Source organism: Hyperoodon ampullatus (genome assembly GCF_949752795.1).
Source record: "Hyperoodon ampullatus genome assembly, chromosome: 2".
Lineage (NCBI taxonomy): Eukaryota > Metazoa > Chordata > Mammalia > Artiodactyla > Ziphiidae > Hyperoodon > Hyperoodon ampullatus.
Window position 1 is genome coordinate 134541119 of NC_136915.1, and position 15993 is coordinate 134557111.

The window sequence follows — 15993 nt, forward strand, 5'->3', positions numbered from 1 at the left end:
AAATAAACTTTGTAGTTTATAGACATAGATTTCTTTTCACATGGTTGATTAGAGTTTGCTTTTAGTTATTAATAGTTTAGAAAAGTTTATTTCAGCGTCACAATTTATTATTGATAATGTCGCATTAATGTTCATTGTTAACTTTGAGAAAACCTCTATGGATTACTTCCTCATAAATATTTACTATTCTAAATGCATTACTGATTTCAGTACTGCTATAGGTTTGTGCATTACAGGAATTCTGATAAAATACTCATTCACACCATTCCATTACACACATTATTGATGGAGTATATTCTTTTACTTATTTATTTATTTATTTTTGACTGTGTTGTGTCTTCGTTGCTGTGCACAGGCTTTCTCTAGTTGCAGCGACTGGGGGATACTCTTTGTTGCGGTGTGCAGGCTTCTTATTGCGGTGGCTTCTCTTGTTGCAAAGCACAGGCTCTAGGCACACAAGCTTCAGTAGTTGTGGCTCGCAGGCTCAGTAGTTGTGGCTCACGGGCTCTAGAGCGAAGGTTCCATAGTCGTGGCACACGGTCTTATTTGCTCCACGGCATGTGGGATCTTCCCGGACCAGGGCTCAAACCCGTGTCCCCTGCATTGGCAGGTGGCTTCCTAACCACTGTGTCATCAGGGAAGCCCCTGGAGTATATTGGTTTTTTTTTTTTTTTTTTTTTTTTTTGCGGTATGCTGGCCTCTCACTGTTGTGGCCTCTCCCCATTGTGGGGCACAGGCTCCGGACATGCAGGCTCAGTGGCCATGGCTCACGGGCCTAGCCGCTATGCGGCATTTGGGATCTTCCCAGACTGGGGCACGAACCCGTGTCCCCTGCATCGGCAGGCAGACTCTCAACCACTGCACCACCAGGGAAGCCCTGGAGTATATTCTTGACAGAAGGAAATTTCCGTTTTGACTAAGCATTGAAGAAAACTGAATCTTTGACTTATCTTTCACATGCTTGATGATTGAAATAATTTTCCACAGAATAACTTCTGGTTTTATACTTTTCAGTTCTTTTTTTCTTCTTCAAACGCACATGCTTTGAGAGCTGTGAAGTGCAAGACATGGCTATATTGTAAGGTGGTTTTTGTCCTTACGCTTCTGTGTCTTGTGCTAGTTAAGTCAGTAGAGTAGTCAGTAAGAGTACTGGAAGTTATTCCTCTAATGGGATATTATATAGTCCATTACATATGGTGGTGTCTGAAAATCACATAATAGCCTCACTTAAAACATCTCCTTAGCCAGATTTCAAAAAAGCCTGTGACCAATCCAATATGATCCAACATAGCAGAATATGATAGAAGGAACATTGACAAAGAAATAGACGCTGGACTTACCTGATGGAAATTAAAATATCTCACTTTTGACAATTTTGCAAAAACCTATAATGACATGAACTAATTTCTAGGGTTCTTCGTAGGACCTAAAAAGGAACCCATAGAGTTGTGGAACAACAATAGAAGCTATTGTGATGAGAAGCCCGGGCACCGCAACAAAGAGTAGCCCCCGCTCGCCGCAACTGGAGAAAGCCTGCACGCAGCACTGAAGACCCAACGCAGCCAAGATAAAAATAAATAAATAAAAATAAATAAATTTATCTTTTAAAAAGTAATACTCAGGTTTGAGGCATGAGAAATTTGATGAGGAGAAATTAGCAAATGTTTGCAGAACTTTTAAAATATCAAACTCAGTCTCTAAGATTTTAGCATTCTATACAACATCGGTTACTTATTAGTGGTTTGGGAAGGCCAATTTAAAATTTTCTCATCTTACTGTATTGAAATTCACGGCCCTAATGTTTTCCACGTTGACTATACGAATGATGAAGAAAAGTCAATCATGTATTTCATTTCCAACTGGACAGAAAACAATATTTTAAAAAGTGTTTGGCCTACTGACTTTTGGTTTCTTCTAAGGCAAATGGATAGGTAATTTTTATTCCCTGATTAGGAGAAAAATGGTGGAAGAGGGCAGGGTTAAGAATTAAGATTTCAAGAGCATGAGAGGTAGATGGCCAACCATAGTTCCTAAGGTTCGGTGCCTGTAACTGTTGCCGCCGCTTAAGTGTGCCAAAGCAGTGGTACGGCTGCTGCGCTCGTGTTTGCTACCACTAGAAACATTCTTGCCAGTAGTGGCGGCAGCGGGACTCCATTACCCCCTTTTTTCACTCTCTCCAGAAGCTCCAGATGGCGTCTTCCGTGGGCAACGTGGCCGACAGCACAGAACCAACGAAACGTATGCTTTCCTTCCAAGGGTTAGCTGAGCTGGCACATCGAGAATATCAGGCAGGAGATTTTGAGACAGCTGAGAGACACTGCATGCAGCTCTGGAGACAAGAGCCAGGCAATACTGGTGTACTTTTATTACTTTCATCTATACACTTCCAGTGTCGAAGGCTGGACAGATCTGCCCACTTTAGTACTCTGGCAATTAAACAGAACCCTCTTCTGGCAGAAGCCTATTCGAATTTGGGGAATGTGTACAAGGAAAGAGGGCAGTTGCAGGAAGCAACTGAGCATTACCGGCATGCATTGCGTCTCAAACCAGATTTCATCGATGGTTATATTAACCTGGCAGCCGCTTTGGTAGCAGCAGGCGACATGGAAGGGGCAGTACAAGCTTACGTCTCTGCTCTTCAGTATAATCCTTATTTGTACTGTGTTCGCAGTGACCTGGGGAACCTGCTCAAAGCCCTGGGTGGCTTAGAAGAAGCCAAGGCATGTTATTTGAAAGCAATTGAGATGCAACCGAACTTTGCAGTAGCTTGGAGTAATCTTGGCTGTGTTTTCAATGCACAAGGGGAGATTTGGCTTGCAATTCATCACTTTGAAAAGGCTGTCACCCTTGACCCCAGTTTTCTGGATGCTTATATCAATTTAGGAAATGTCTTCAATGAGGCACGGATTTTTGACAGAGCTGTGGCAGCTTACCTTCGTGCCCTAAGCTTGAGTCCAAATCATGCAGTGGTACATGGCAACCTGGCTTGTGTATACTATGAGCAAGGCCTGATGGATCTGGCAATAGACACCTACAGGCGAGCTATTGAATTGCAACCACACTTCCCTGATGCTTACTGCAACCTAGCCAACGCTCTCAAAGAGAAAGGCAGTGTTGCTGAAGCAGAAGATTGTTATCATACAGCTCTCCGGCTGTGTCCCACCCATGCAGACTCTCTGAATAACCTAGCCAATATCAAAGGAGAACAGGGAAACAGTGAAGAGGCAGTTCGCTTGTATCGTAAAGCATTAGAGCTCTGCCCAGACTTTGCTGATGCCCATTCAAATTTAGCAAGTGTATTGAAGCAGCAGGGAAAACTGCACGAAGCTCTGATGCATTATACGGAGGCTATTCGAATCAGTCCTACCTTTGCTGATGCGTACTGTAATATGGGAAACACTCTATGGGAGATGCAGGATGTTCAGGGAGCCTTGCAGTGTTATACTCGTGCCGTTCAGATCAACCCTGCATTTGCGGATGCCCACAGCAATCTGGCTTCCATTCACCAGGATTCAGGGAATATTCCAGAAGCAATTGCTTCTTATCGCACTGTTCTGAAGCTTCAACCTGATTTTCCTGACGCTTATTGTAATTTGGCTCATTGCCTGCAGGTTGTCTGTGATTGGACAGACTATGATGAGCGAATGAAGAAGTTGGTCAGCATTGTGGCTGACCAGTTGGAGAAGAATAGGTTGCCTTCTGTGCAGCCTCATCATAGTATGCTCTATCCTCTTCCTCATGGCTTCAGGAAGGCTATTGCTGAGAGGCATGGGAACCTCTGCTTGGCTAATATAAGTGTCCTTCATAAACCACCGTATGAACATCCAAAAGACTTGAATCTCAGTGATGGTCGACTGCGTGTAGGATACGTGAGTTCTGACTTTGGGAATCATCCTACTTCTCACCTTATGCAGTCTATTCCAGGCATGCACAATCCTGATAAATTTGAGATATTCTGTTATGCCCTGAGCCCACATGATGGCACAAACTTCCGAGCGAAGGTGATGGCAGAAGCCAATCATTTCACTGATCTTTCTCAGATTCCATGCAATGGGAAAGCAGCTGATCGCATCCATCAAGATGGTATACACATCCTTGTAAATATGAATGGTTATACCAGGGGTGCTCGAAATGAACTCTTTGCTCTCAGGCCAGCTCCTATTCAGGCAATGTGGCTGGGGTACCCTGGGACTAGTGGCGTGCTTTTCATGGATTATATCATCACTGATCAGGAAACGTCACCTGCTGAAGTTGCTGAGCAGTATTCTGAGAAACTGGCTTATATGCCCCATACGTTCTTTATTGGTGATCATGCTAATATGTTCCCTCACCTGAAGAAAAAAGCCATCATCGATTTCAAGTCCAATGGGCACCTTTATGACAATCGGATTGTGCTGAATGGCATCGACCTCCAAGCATTTCTTGATAGTCTATCAGATGTGCAAATAGTCAAGATGAAATGTCCTGATGGAGAAGACAACGCAGACAGCAGTAATACAGCTCTTAATATGCCTGTCATTCCTATGAATACTGTTGCAGAAGCAGTTATTGAAATGATTAACAGAGGACAAATTCAGATTACAATGAATGGATTCAGTATTAGCAATGGACTGGCAACTACCCTGATCAACAATAAGGCTGCCACTGGAGAGGAGGTTCCCCGTACCATTATTGTAACCACACGTTCTCAGTACGGGTTACCGGAAGATGCCATTGTGTACTGTAACTTTAATCAGTTATACAAAATTGACCCATCTACTTTGCAGATGTGGGCAAATATTCTGAAGCGTGTTCCCAATAGTGTACTGTGGCTGTTGCGTTTTCCAGCAGCAGGAGAAGCTAATATTCAACAGTACGCACAAAATATGGGCCTTCCCCCGAGCCGTATCATTTTTTCACCTGTTGCTCCTAAAGAGGAACATGTTCGGAGAGGCCAGCTGGCTGATGTCTGCTTGGACACTCCACTCTGTAATGGCCACACCACAGGGATGGATGTCCTTTGGGCAGGGACCCCCATGGTGACTATGCCAGGAGAGACTCTTGCTTCCCGAGTTGCAGGTTCCCAGCTCACTTGTTTAGGCTGTCTTGAGCTGATTGCTAAAACTAGGCAAGAATATGAAGAGATAGCTGTGAAACTGGGAACTGATCTCGATTACCTGAAGAAAATTCGTGGCAAAGTCTGGAAGCAGAGAACATCTAGCCCTCTGTTCAACACCAAACAATACACAATGGAACTAGAGCGGCTCTATCTACAGATGTGGGAGCATTATGCAGCTGGCAACAAACCTGATCACATGATTAAGCCTGTTGAAGTCGCTGAGTCGGCCTAAATAATGACTGTGTGCCCAGGAGAATTACCCCTGTAGCTGAGCCTCAACCTTCTGTGGGAAAGGGAACTACTTTTTCAATATCATGGTGCAGATGGGTGACAGACAATGATAAGAAATAGCACAGCCAGACTTGCTTCCTGCATGATCACGATAGGGAGAGACCCAAGAGATGCGAAACTGCTGTTCCACAAGGAGTCTCCATCGAATTTTGCAGCAGCCAGGTGTCTGGAAGGTCTGGAAGGTAAGTGTGGAAGGTAAGTCTGGAAGGTCTGATCTCCCTTGGTCTTCCAGGGGGATGGATGGTTAGTGTGCAAGGGAGATAGAGATTGCCCAGCCGTTTTGTGATTATCATGGATTGATTGAGTCTTCTGAATTAATTTTTTTCTTTATATTTTGGGTATTGGAGCTTTTAAAAATGTTTGGTTTCAGGTATTTTTATTCATGTGAAGTGTATATGATTCTCTTGAGATAAGGTTTTAAGCTAAAATATTCCTTGTTTTAGTTTCTGAACTCTACAGATAAATGGGGACTTTGCTGGTGTAGTCTTTTTATAGGTTTTATAAACCACTTGAGCCTATATCAGTCCCTTTAGTGTCTGACATAACGTTTGGAACTCTCAGTGCTTTGTTGGTTTGTAGATGATGGCCTCAATTCTTTTTCTGGTCCGTTTCCTTCTTCCCTTCCCCCCACTTTAAAAATTCTCCTGTAACGTGGCTAACAAAATACCAAGTGTGATTCAAAACCTCCCAGAGTGTTTCTCTTCAACACATCATCTGGTGCCAAATGAAGATTCTTAGGAGTTCTTATTAATTATGAAGGGCACAGTTGTGGTACTGTCACTGACGATAATAATAATGGATTTTTGGCCTAGAGTTTTGACCTATTTCACCAGTGTTTTACCGTTGACTGCCCCTCTATGCTGCTTCCAAAAGTGAGAGTGTGTGATAAGATTTTTACTTTCATTTCTAAAGTTTGTTTTTTTTTTAGGTGAGTCCTGTTCTTCCTTTTTCTTTCAGCAGAAATGAAATCCCAGGTAAGTATAAGTATTCAAATATTTGATCAGTAAGTCACAGTTATCTCCAGTACATTAAATAACTTTCATCAAAAAACATGTTATAGGTAAAAAGCTCTGAAGGACCAGCTATGTATATGATAATTATGTTTCAGGCCTTCTAGGGTATTATATATAATAACTTGTCTTCTGGTCGTGGTCTTGAAGTCTTTATGGATTCAGCCTCAGTAGTAGCGAACTGCACTGCTACTTGGTTTGGAGTACAAATTAGACTTTAGCCCTCCTGGAGGTTGAGTTTTTGGTATTGAGAACCACAGGAATGAGATTATTGTATTTCAACAAAGAATCGAGGGCTTGAGGCTTAAACGAGCCAACATATGTGTGGGAAGCAGTCAGCCTTGAGAGCAGGCTACGGACATGCCAGGCATGCCGCCGCTGCTCGAAGGGACTGTCCCTACTTGTTCCCCTCCTTGTTCCATTCCATGGGAGATAAATCACCAGGGCCCAGAAATCAGAAAGAATGTAAAATGAGACAAGCCAATCTGTCTCCACCCTGCACGTGCAGGTTATTTTGGATGATTCTGGGTTTATGGGTTTTCTCCCAGGGAAGTTAACCTTGAGCCGAGACAGTCATTAGATAATGTAAACCACCGTCTGGCAACCTTCCCTTTTCTAGTCTATATAATCTGCAACTGTAGCATAATAAAACTTGCCTTGCAACCATCAGTTGTCTTGGTCCTTCTGACCCCATTCGACGGTGCTACTTCAGTTCCTTACCCCGTCCCTTCTGACCCTGGGCGGTGAAATCCTCTTTCTGAGGCTGGTCCGCGGCAAGTGGCGCCCGAACAGGGAGCTGAAGCGTGAAGCCAATGAAAAGAAAAAGAAAGTGCAGGTAAGAGAACCCTTATGCAAAATATGTGTGGACACGAGTAAAAGTGAAACTAATAGAGGCATAAGGCAACAGTCAGAAGTAAAATAAGATGGGGCAAAAGGGCTCCAAGGAGCGTGAATTATTTGCTCCGGTTTTACTTTTGATGCTTAAAGCTCGGGGTAATAAAGTTTCTACTCACAGTTGACTGAATTTTTGCAGTATATCCATGATGTATCTCCCTGGTTTCCTGATGGCGGCTCTGTGACATAGAAATCTGGCAGAAAGTTGGAGAAGATTTAAAAAATTATTATGAGTCTCGAGGGCCTAGTCATACTGCCGTTGTTACATTTAGTTTGTGGAATCTGATAAAAATATGTTTAGGTTCTTCTCATGATAGTGTTGATTTGAATGTAAAGTCAGAAAAACATAAGCCTCTGACAGAAGAAAAGACTGTATTGTCAGCTACTGTGTCGCCACTTCCTAAACCGGAAGAGCTAATTAATTTAAATATTTCAGATGAAGAGGAACATTTTGACTTAACAGATGAGGCTTTTAAACATAAAAGGGAGAAATATCCTGAGGATGATTTTCTAATGGCTATAATAGATAAGTCAGTGAAAAAGCTGCAAATTAGTAAGGACTGTCTTCCTCAAAATTCTCCATCTGTAAAAATGCTCAGTCCCTTGCAACGTGCTGTACAAGCAGCAATAAAACGAGGAGAAGATCCTATTTTCTGTTGTCCTGTCACGGAAAGACCTGATCCTAATAATCCTCAACAGGCTATTAGGGAGCATCAGGCTCTTCCTTTTAAAATTTTGAAAGATTTAAAATCTGCTTGTGCTCAATATGGGCCCACTGCTCCTTTTACTACTGCTATGGTTGACACTATTACAGGAGAAGCTCTTCCCCCTGCTGATTGGCAGTCTATTGCACGAGCTTGTTTAAATGGTGGAGATTATTTAATATGGAAGTTTGATTTTTATGAACGGGCTGCTGAACAAGGAGAAAAGAATGCTACCCATGATATTCCAGTTGATTATCATATGCTGATTGGGGAAGGACAATCTATTTCTTTACAAGATCGATTAACTTATCCCTTTGTTGCTTATCCTCAAATAAATCATTTGGCATTACAAGCCTGGAGGAAATTATCTTCTACACACAAAACTGAGCATCTTTCAAAAATTAGACAGGGACCTGATGAACCATATGCTGATTTTGTAGATAGATTGTTACAGCCGGTGGGGATACTCATTGTGGATGGACTCACTGGTACAATTGTAGTTAAGCAACTTGCTTTTGAAAACGCTAATAATGAATGTCAGGCTGCGATTCGACCTTGGAGAAAACGGGGAACATTGGAGGATTATATTCGCCTTTGTGCAGACATTGGGCCTGCTTATATACAGGGTGCTGCTATGGCTGCAGCATTAACTAAAGTGGGGTTTAAAAACAATCCAAAGAGAACAAAGACTAGTTTTAAATGCGCAAAGGCAGGTCATTTTGCTGGAGAATGTAGATCTTTTCATTGTAACCCTGGTCCTTCCTTCCCTACTCAAAACCCTCCAGATGGTCAGAAAATCCCTGGTTTATGCCCTAAATGCAATAGGGGAAAACGTTGGGCACGAGATTGTCGCTCAGTGTCCCACAAGGATGGAACACCACTGTCGGGAAACTCCTCCCGGGGCCTTCCCCGGCCCCAACAGATAATAGGGGCAATGTCTGTGTATCCTCCTCAAACTATCAATCAGACATTAACCAAAAACCAAAACATACAATATCTTTGCTCTCCAGAGAAACAGCAGGAAGCGCAGGACTGGACCACAGTACCTCCGCCCGATATGTATTAACTCCTGAAATGGGTCCTCGGGCCTTCTCTACGGGCATCTATGGACCTTTACCCAAGGGTTTGATGGGACTATTATTGGGAAGAAGTAGTGTCACCATGAAGGGTTTAACTGTTATGCCAGGAGTCATAGATTCTGACTACGAAGGAGAAATAAAAATCATGGCACAAACTATTAAAAATATAATAATGATTTCTCCTGGGAATAAAATTGCACAATTGCTACTTTTGCCCTTTGTACCTCATGGACAAATTTTACAGCATCAAAAGAGAGACACAAAGGCTTTTGGATCATCTAATGCTGCCTACTGGATTCAGAAGATAGGGAAAGAACGTCCAGAAATGAAATGAACCATTAATGGAAAGGGTTTTTCAGGTTTGTTAGACACTGGAGTTGATGCCTCTGTTATGACACAGATTCACTGGCATAAACGTTGGCCCGTTAGTCCTACTATTACAGAACTTCAAGGAATAGGACAGAGTTCTTCTCCTATGCAAAGTAGTCAGTTATTATTATGGCAAGATAGTGAGGGCCATTCAGGATACTTCCAGCCTTATGTTTTGCCTAGGCTGCCTTTAAACCTCTGGGGCCGAGATATATTAAAAGAAATGGGAGTATTACTTTATAGTCCAAATTCTCAAGTCTCTAATATGATGTTGGATCAAGGATTTCTTCCCACAAAAGGGCTGGGAACAAATCAACAAGGAACTGTCTATCCTATTGATGTGAAAATAAAAAATGATAGACAAGTTTTGGGTTTTTCTTAGGGGCCTTGGATTCTCCTCCACTCACTGCTGATCCAATTACTTGGCTGAGTGATGACCCTGTATGGGTGGACCAATGGCCCCTCACAAAGGAGAAATTAGAAGCTGCAGAACAATTAGTACTGGAACAATTAGGGCATTTAGAAATTTCCAATAGTCCTTGGAATACTCCTATTTTTATTACCAAGAAAAAATCTGGAAAATATAGGTTATTACAGGATCTAAGAGCTGTTAATAAAACTATGCTAATAATGGGAGCTCTTCAAGCAGGCCTACCCTCTCCAACAGCCATACCACACAATTATCAGCTTTTAGTTATAGATTTAAAAGATTGTTTTTTTCACTATTCCTTTGTTTCCTGAAGATAGAAAAATTTTGCTTTTAGCTTGCCTTCCTTAAATTTTAAGGAACCCCTGAGGAGATTTCAATGGAAAGTATTGCCTCAGGGCATGGCAAATAGTCCTACATTATGCCAGAAATATGTGGCTCAGGCCTTAACTCCTGTGAGAAAAAGGTTTCCAACGTTATATCTCATACATTATATGGATGATATACCTTTAGCCACTGATAATATTTCTTTATTAGAGACTGCTTTTCAATTTTTACAACAATCCTTACAATCATTTGGCTTGGTCATTGCCTCAGAAAAAATTCAAAGACAATCTCCATTTTTCTATTTGGGAAAATATATTGATAACACTACCATTAGGCCTCAAAAGCTGCAAATTCGAGTTGATAATTTAAAAACATTAAAGGATTTTCAAAAATTACTTGGAGATATTAATTGGCCAAGGCCTTCCTTAAAACTTACTACTGCTCAATTAGAGCCTTTGTTTGATATTCTTAAAGGTGACTCAGATCCTTCTACTTCACGCTCTATGACTCCAGAAGCACTTCAAGCTTTACAAATAGTTAATAGAGCTATCAGCTCTGCACAATTAACTCGAATGCATACTCACCTGCCAATTTCTTTAATTGCTTGTCCAACACCTCATGTGCCTACTGCCATCTTATGGCAAACTCTTGGAATTATTGAATGGATTCATATGAAAACTACATCCTCTAAGGTTATTAACCCTTATTTTGAACTTATTAGTAAGCTAATAATGCAAGGTAGAACTAGATGCTTACAACTTCTGGGTATAGAAACTTCTCAAATTATTATCCCTTATTCAGTTAGTCAACAAAATTGGCTTTTTCAACATAGTAATGAATGGGGTCTTGCTCTTGCAGGATTTTCAGGTGCCTTGGAATGCCATTACCCTGCTGATAAATTGATCCAATTCGACAAACTTAACTGTTATATCTTTCCTTCTATAATTAGGCAACAGCCTATTCCTCATGTACCTTTGGTTTTTACAGACGGTTCTTCTTCAGGAGTGGCTACTGTAATCATTGACGACGGAACCAAACTCATTAAACAAACTTCCTTGACTTCAGCTCAACGTGTTGAACTGTATGCTGTCATTATGGCTTTTAAACATTTGCCTTCTATATCTTTTAATTTGTTTTCTGATAGTAAATATCTTATCAGCTTATTATTTCTTCTGGAGACTGCGACCAGAGGACATACTAATGACCCTGAATTATCATCCTCTTTTCGTTTGCTTCAACAGCTTATTCGTTCCCACGATGGTCGTGTTGCAGCTCTGCATATCCGTGCTCATTCTAACTTGCCTGGTCCATTGTCTAAACTTACTGCGGCTGCAGATGTTTTAACTCGATCTAAACGTGATCTTTATCCTGTGCGTTTTCCTCCCAAAAATAAAGTTAAAGTTACTCTTCCTCCTCAATCTCTTTTCCCTAAAGCAGGACATATCCCAAATTACCGTCCTCCTCCTTTCCGTTCGTCATGCTGTCAAGAATGGCTAAGGTATTGCATTCATTATCTTCATACTGTTGATACTCATGGTCCATGTCCTGGACACCCTCATATTATGGTAAGTTATGATCAAACTGCTTCACAAGCAGCACAGCAATCGCATGCTTTACACCATCAGTCGGCGGCTACGTTACGCAAAGAATTTTCCCTTACTCGTGAAGCCGCCCGACAAATTGTTAAGCAATGCCCACAGTGCTTACCTCACCTTCCTGTTCCACATTATGGTGTTAATCCTCGTGGATTATTACCTAGTCATTTATGGCAAATGGATGTTACTCATATCCCGTCTTTTGGGAAATTACAATTTGTTCATGTCACTATTGATACTTATTCTGGTTTCCTCTGTGCTACAGCACAGACCCGAGAAGCTACTAAACATGTTATCACTCATTTATTACACTGTTTTGCTTTCATGAACCTTCATTTTACAGGAACCAACATTACTCTTACAGGCCCGGCTACCAGCCGACGAGAGGATCTTAAGGATACCATCATTTGGTATAAAAATGGGCAAGCTATTAATATTAGAGGTCGAATCTCATATGCCTCACCACTTTGGGATTCCGCTATTACTATAGCCAAGGTTCCAGGTGAAGATTCAGGAAATTATTTCTGTATGAAGCATTTACTTGGAGGACAAGGGATACTTATAGTTGGACATAAGGTTACTATTCTTAACAGAAAATCAAAAATTCAATTTCCTCCTTTTATGACCATTAACTTTGCTGGATCCAATTTTGAATGTTGCAATGCATCTTGGAATAATAACCAAATATGGTGTACTACAGATCATACCAAGGGGTCAATTCTTATCTCTTCTATTCCCATCATAGATAGGTTTATCACATTTCAAAAGAACTGGGATATATGGAAACTAGCTCTAACTTATTCCAATACACCTGTTATAACTTGTGTTGCTCCTCCATATACACTTTTGATTGGTTCTATTAACATTGGTAATTCTTCCAAAGGAGGATATAATATTACCTGTGTTCATTGTATTTTTAGCAGTTGTATGTTCCCTTCTGCAGGAACACAATCTGTGCTTATACTAAGGCAACCCCTATATGTTATGGTGCCTGTACATCTGAGAGAACCTTGGTATGAAGATACTGGAGTACAGACATGGGTGGAACTCTCCAAAGCCTTGCAGAGAAGGAGACGCTTTATTGGGTGGCTAATAGTAAGTTTACTTGCCTTGGCTGCTCTGTCTGCTACCGCGGCTACTGCCCGTCTTGCTCTTTCACAGAGTATTAATCATGCTCACTTTGCTAATCAATTATCTCAAAATACCAGTCTTGCTTAATCTTTACAAAGTCACATAGATTTACAGATGAATAACAAGTTAGATGAATTTAAAAACGCAATTTTGAGGATTGGAGATCAGATGGCAGCATTAAAATTGAGGATGCGTTTAGCTTGTCATGCAAAGTATACGTGGATTTGTGTTATTCCTTACAAGTACAATGACTGTATTTGGGAATGGGAAAAAGTAAAAATGCATCTGCTGAGTGTTTGGTCAGATAATAATATTAGTCTTGATCTTAAGAAATTAAATGCTGAAATTCAGGATATACAAAATGCACATCTTGATGATATTTCACCAGAAGATGTAATTCAAACTTTACTGGATCATTTAAAGTGGTTAAACCCTTAGTCGTGGATTACTAGAGGGTTGTCAGGATTTATTACCCTGGCCATAATTTGCCTATTATTGATAATAATCTTCTCATGTCTGTTTCATATCCTCATGCAACAGTATACTACTCTCGGCACTAAGCTTCATGGAATTATTTTGCAGCAAAAATTAAAAAATAAAAAAGGGGGACCTGTGGGAAGCAGTCAGCCTTGAGAGCAGGCTACAGACATGCCAGGCATGCCGCCGCTGCTCGAAGGGACCGTCCCTACTTGTTCCCCTCCTTGTTCCATTCCATGGGAGATAAATCACCAGGGCCCAGAAATCAGAAAGAATGTAAAATGAGACAAGCCAATCTGTCTCCACCCTGCACGTGCAGGTTATTTTGGATGATTCTGGGTTTATGGGTTTTCTCCCAGGGAAGTTAACCTTGAGCCGAGACAGTCATTAGATAATGTAAACCACCGTCTGGCAACCTTCCCTTTTCTAGTCTATATAATCTGCAACTGTAGCATAATAAAACTTGCCTTGCAACCATCAGTTGTCTTGGTCCTTCTGACCCCATTCGACGGTGCTACTTCAGTTCCTTACCCCGTCCCTTCTGACCCTGGGCGGTGAAATCCTCTTTCTGAGGCTGGTCCGTGGCACATATGAATATGTTTTTGTCTTGCTGTACTGCACATATGCTGTCTAGTAACAGATATTTTGTCTGCTATTAGTGTTTTAGATTATGTCTTTCCAAAGCGCTGAGGCAGTGCACCTATTTTGAAGTTGCAGCTGATGGCTGAACGTATCCTAGCTGACAAATTATTGATTAATAAAAACATGAATTTCTGAAAGATTTGTACTGTTAACCAAAATCTGAGCAAGGAGTGTCAAATGTAATTCTTAGCCAGAATTACATGTTAATGAACCATTTAACAGTGTAAATCAAGGAACATCAATGTAGGGATTTCTTTTCATTTATTTCTTACCTGCTTGAAATATCAGTTAAAGGTTGCCAGCTTGGTTGCAGATGAACGGACGTTTGAAGTTCCCCGAACTACTTAATGTGGAATAGGATACTAGACTTCCAACGCCCTCAAGGCTGTGACCTTGCAGCCATTTTACATAGCACATCATCCTCCTATAGGGATGAACCTTTCCCTGGCCCGAAAAGTAGCCACTCCGTTGAAGCTTTGCTTATTGTAACAGGCTTTTGTTTCCAGGTTACATGTCTGTGGAAGACTTAATTCTGAATAGAGATATAGATATTACTGGAAACTAATTGTTTTTGCTATTATACTCTGCTTTATCAAAAAAAGTAAAACATTTAAATTGTGCTACAAAAATTCAGATGTTGTTTTGCAATCTTTAAACAATAAATGAATGAATTACCCTTTAAAAAAAAAAGAATTAAGCAGTTAGTTAAGCTGTTGGTCCCACATCAGACAAATTATCCTTATACCTCCTGTCAATATTGTTAACAGAGACTGTTATTTTATTAATCCTTATGATCCCGTGATTCTTTCTTTCATGTTTCGGGGCACAGCAGGTGAGAGAGTGGGTTTGTTAAGCTGGGTGGGTTTATCCTTCTTTTATGCGTTCATTCAATTTTATGTTCATTTACTTATTGTATACATATGGCAATAGAAGCTGCTAAGGCAATCATTGCTATTCTGCAAAACAACAAGGCACAGAAGCAGATGTCTTATTTCCGAGATTTCTCCCCCCAAGATTATTATGATTAAAGATCCTTTCCCCCCACTCCCTGGAGAGGACAAGGAGCTGCTCGCTGGAGGATTTTTAATGACTTGGGGAAAGGCTCAAATATCCCCCCATTATGGTAATCCACCCCAGGGGCAAACCACACAAGAATATTATGAATTTATTTTATTTTTCTATCCTTGCAAAGGTAATACTCAGCTCATTAGAATATGAAAACTATACTGTCAAATTTCAGAGTTACATGGATGAAGAAAATCACCAAAGTGGCATCATATCATGTGTGTTATAGTTGTATTTACTATATTGAGTATATTAAATATGTTGTGTTAACAATGTATTGTATAACTATATATTGAAAAGGCAAAATGCTGTAACGTATTTCAGAGAAAATAATTATGTTGGCCAACCCCAAATTGTGCATTGTAGACGGGTCCTAGGAAAAGAAGATTTAATTCATAGTGAACAAGAGGTTAGCTTCTGTTTTCAGCCATGTGCCATTTCAAGAATTAAACATCATGAATAATACAGGATATAAGAGGAATAGTCTAAAGATGGAAAAGCACATTTTGATTAGGAAAGAGAATTTAAGGCTTAAGTCTTTTTTTTTTTTTTTTTTAAGGAAAACTGCCTTATTACTATGAGATAAGAAAATTGTTTCCTTCTTTTCTTCCTTGCTTTCTTCTTCTTTTTTTTAACCTTTTTAATTTTGGATATTTGACCTCTAAGCTGAGGTGACTGAAAATGCCTCCTCTGGGCATCAACCTTTTTGAAAGACTTTTTCCCCCTCCCTAAGGGCTATTTGTCTCTTGGAGGCTTTGTCTACATTACTCCTCAAGAGGCAAGCATTTGTCCTTGCGCTAAATGCTGACATCTCCTGATAAGAGGGAAGCTGCACAGTAGAAGAATTGAAGGTCAGTATGTTGATATTGGTCTCAAGTGCATTG

The 15993-nt window shown here is 40.7% G+C and overlaps 1 protein-coding gene across 1 annotated transcript; it reads left to right on the forward strand.

Annotated features, from left to right (window-relative positions):
• Nucleotides 1-2189: 2189 nt before the first annotated feature.
• Nucleotides 2190-5330, forward strand: LOC307049057 (UDP-N-acetylglucosamine--peptide N-acetylglucosaminyltransferase 110 kDa subunit-like; the record flags this gene model as incomplete). Its single annotated transcript, XM_079698415.1, has 1 exon — nucleotides 2190-5330. The coding sequence occupies one exon, from the start codon at nucleotides 2190-2192 to the stop codon at nucleotides 5328-5330; it is 3141 nt and encodes a 1046-aa protein (XP_079554541.1).
• Nucleotides 5331-15993: the final 10663 nt, after the last annotated feature.